The sequence below is a fragment of the Eimeria mitis genome, genomic scaffold (genome assembly GCF_000499745.2).
Source record: "Eimeria mitis Houghton genomic scaffold, Emh_scaff1902, whole genome shotgun sequence".
NCBI classification, from domain to species: domain Eukaryota; phylum Apicomplexa; class Conoidasida; order Eucoccidiorida; family Eimeriidae; genus Eimeria; species Eimeria mitis.
The window spans coordinates 1,777-4,922 of NW_013570225.1; the positions used below are offsets into that span (position 1 = coordinate 1,777).

The 3,146-nt window shown below is 59.0% G+C and overlaps 1 protein-coding gene across 1 annotated transcript in view; it reads left to right on the top strand.

Moving 5' to 3' along the window:
* Window positions 1–606: 606 nt before the first annotated feature.
* EMH_0045570 (uncharacterized protein) overlaps window positions 607–3,146 on the top strand; it is a gene marked incomplete at both ends in the record, with an annotated part of 6,927 nt that continues 4,387 nt past the window's right edge. The window contains 3 exons of the mRNA XM_013496081.1: window positions 607–1,537; window positions 2,083–2,274; window positions 2,342–3,053. Coding sequence (XP_013351535.1) covers window positions 607–1,537; window positions 2,083–2,274; window positions 2,342–3,053 — 1,835 coding nt within the window. The remainder of the gene's footprint in view (window positions 1,538–2,082; window positions 2,275–2,341; window positions 3,054–3,146) is intronic.

Below are 3,146 nucleotides of genomic sequence, written 5' to 3' on the forward strand. Positions count from 1 at the left end.
CTCCAGGGGGGCCCCCAGCTGTACCCTGGGTTGGGGGGTGGTGATACTGCTGCGGGTGGGGCCCCCCCTGTGTATTGCTGCTGCTGCTGCAGCAGCAGCAGCAGCAGCAACAGCAGCAGCAGCAGCAGCAGCAGCAGCAAAGTTCTTTTTTTATTTTTTGCTGCATGCAGCAGAATACACTTCAGTTGCAGCAGCAGCATACCCTGGGGTTTGGGGGCCCCCTGCGTTTGTCTGTCTCCTTGGGGGCCCCCTAGGGGGCCTTTGTCTCTTCTCTGTTTTTTTTTTCTTTTTTTTCTTTCTCTCTTTGTATTTATCTCTTTTTATTTAGTTGGGCGCAAGTAGAGAGCAGCGCAGCAGCAGCAGCACAGGCAGCAGCAGCAGCAGCAGCAGCAGTATTGTATATAAGCAGCTGCAGCAACAGCAACAGCAGCAACAGCAGAAACAGCAAGAACAGCAGCAGCAGCAGCAGGACGAGAGATAGCAGGAGCGGTGGCAGCAGTAAGAGCAGCAGCAGCGCGCCCATCAGCAGCAGCAGCAACAACACCAACAGCAACAACAACTGCAGCAGCAGCAGCAGCAGCAGCAGCAGCACCAGCAGCAATGCCAATGACGGCTGCGCTCCTGCGTCGGGAGGCGCCGCTCCTTCAGCAGCCTCCTTCTGTATGCTGCTGCCCCCCATCATCATCAGCTACCCAGCAGCAGCAGCAGCAGCAGCAGCAGCAACAGCAGCAGCAGCAGCAGCAGCAGCATGGGCCCCCCGGGGCCCCACAGCTAGAGGCCCAGCGTGCTGCAGCTGTTGCTGTCTCCTTGGGGATCGCCCAATCCCTGCGAGCAGCCCTCGCCCCCACAGAGCAGCAGCTGTCTCCTCTCTTTATGCAGGGGGTCCCGGGGGGCCCCCCTGGGGGCCCCCATGGGGGCCCCCCTGGGGGGCCCCTAGGGGGCCCCCTTGGGGGCCCCTTAGGCGGCTGGAAGGAACAGCTTAAGACCCCCTGCGACTTGAGCAGCAGCAGCAGCAGCAGCAGCAGCAGCAGCAATCAGGTTTCTGGTGCTGCTGCAGTTGCTGCTGGTGGTTCTGCAGCAGCAGCAGCAGGAGGAAGCAGCTGCAGCTCAGGTGTATCTTCTTTGGGTTGTTTATATGATGGAGATATAGATGCAGCAGCAGCAGCAGGTTGCTGCTGCTGGTGCTGCTGCTGCTTTCCTCGACTGTCTGTGCCCGCGGTGTCTCCCCAAACCATCTCTCTTCTCTTTCGCATGCAGCGCCACAACTACCAGATTGCAGGTAACGCATGCAGCAGCAGCAGCAGCAGCAGCAGCAGCAGCGGGAACAGCAGCAGCAGCAGCAGCAGGAACGCAGCAGCTGCAAACGAAGCGGCAGCAGTACTAGTGGAAGCAGCAGCAGCAGCAGCAGCAGCAGCAGCAGCAGTTTTAGTAATAGTAGACGCAGCAGCAGCAGCCGAAACAGCAGCAGCATCAGCAGCAGCAGCAGCAGCAGCAGCAGGAACAGCAGCAGCATCAGCAGCAGCAATGCATGCAGGGAGTATGTCTCACTGTCTCCTTTTGTCTCATTTTGTCTCCTTTTGTCTCCTTTAGGGGTTCGTTGGTTGTGTGGGGTGCTGCACCCTGGGGTCGATCCCTCAGCTGCTGCTGCTGCTGCTGCAGCAGCAGTTCTTGCTGATGAACCGGGAATGGCAAGTCCTTGCTGCTGCTGCTGCTGCTGCTGTTGCTGCTGCTGCTGTCGCTGCGTCTGGTGCCGCTAGTGCTGTGCTGCTGTTGTTGCTGCTGTTGCTGTTGTTGCTGCTGTTGCTGCTGTTGCTGCTGCAGTTGCTGCTGTTGCTGTCGCTGCCCTTCGTTTTCGTGCTGCGCTGCAACAACAGCTGTAACTGCAGCAAGAGTAGCAGCAACTGCAGCAGCAGCAGCAGCAGCAACTGTTTTTGTTTTTTTGCTAATTCCTACTGGACATGGCCTTCTCCCTTCTGCTCTGCCGCTGCATTGCTGCTGCTGTTGCTGCTGCTGCTGCTGCTGCTGCTGCCGCTGCTGCTGCTGCTGCTGTTGCTGCTGCTGCTGCTGCTGCTGCTGCTGCAGGGTCGAACGACTCAGACACTGATGGCTCTGTCTTTGGGTTACCAGCTGGGGGCCTTCACCGCCCCTTCTCTGGTTGTGGTGTCTGGGGGCCCCTGCAGCGACTACAGCAGCAGCAGCAGCAGCAGCAGCAGCAGCAGCAGCAGCAGCAGCAGCAGCAGCAGAACAGCAGACTTGCTGCAGATGCGGCGGTGGGTGCAGCTCGCCAAGGAGTGGGCCCCCTGTCTTAAGGTGAGGCCCCTGCTGTCTGCTGCTGATATAGGGGGAGCGGTACTGCTGCAGCAGGAAGAAACAGCAGCAGCAGCAGCAACAGCAGCAGCAACTGCAGCAACGAAAACAGGTCTAACTGCTGCAGCAGCAGCAGGTCCTAGCTGCTGCTACTTGCATGCATCTGCTGCTAGTGAAGCCGATCCCGCTTCATCATCATCATCTGCAGCAGCAGCAGCAGCAGCAGCAGCAACAGAAACAGCAGCAGCAGCAGCAGCAGCAGATGGTCCTGTCTGCAATGGGTCTAGGGGCCCCCTGTATATAACAACTTTTGCTGCTCTCTCGGGGGGCCCCTCTTCTCCGCTGCTGCAGCAGCTGAGGAGACAGCACCCTTCTCTGTCTCTTCTTATTGTGGATTCTCGCTGCCGCCGGCAGTGCGCCTGGCTGCAGCAGCAGCAGCAGCAGCGGCAGCAGCAGCAGGTGGAGGAGGAGGAGGAAGAGCAGCAGCAGCAGCAGCAGCAGCAGCAGCAGCAGGAAAGGGGCTCCAGCTGCTGCAGCGCGCTGCACTCAGCTGCTTCTGTTTCTTATGCTGTTATGGCAGCAGCAGATTGCTGCTGGGCCTCAAAGACAAAAGGAGACAGTTGCTGCAGCAGCGGAAAGGAGACAGGGGAAAAGGAGACAGCTGCTGCAGCAACGGAGACAGCAGCAACAAAGGAGACAGCTGCAGCAACGAGAGGGGGGTCTCTAAGGAAACTGATCCTAACAGAGTGAGCTGCAGCTCTGCTGCTGCTGCTGCTGCTGCTGTTGTTGCTGCTGCTGCTGTTGTTGCTGCTGCTGCTGCTGTTGCTGCTGCTGCTGCT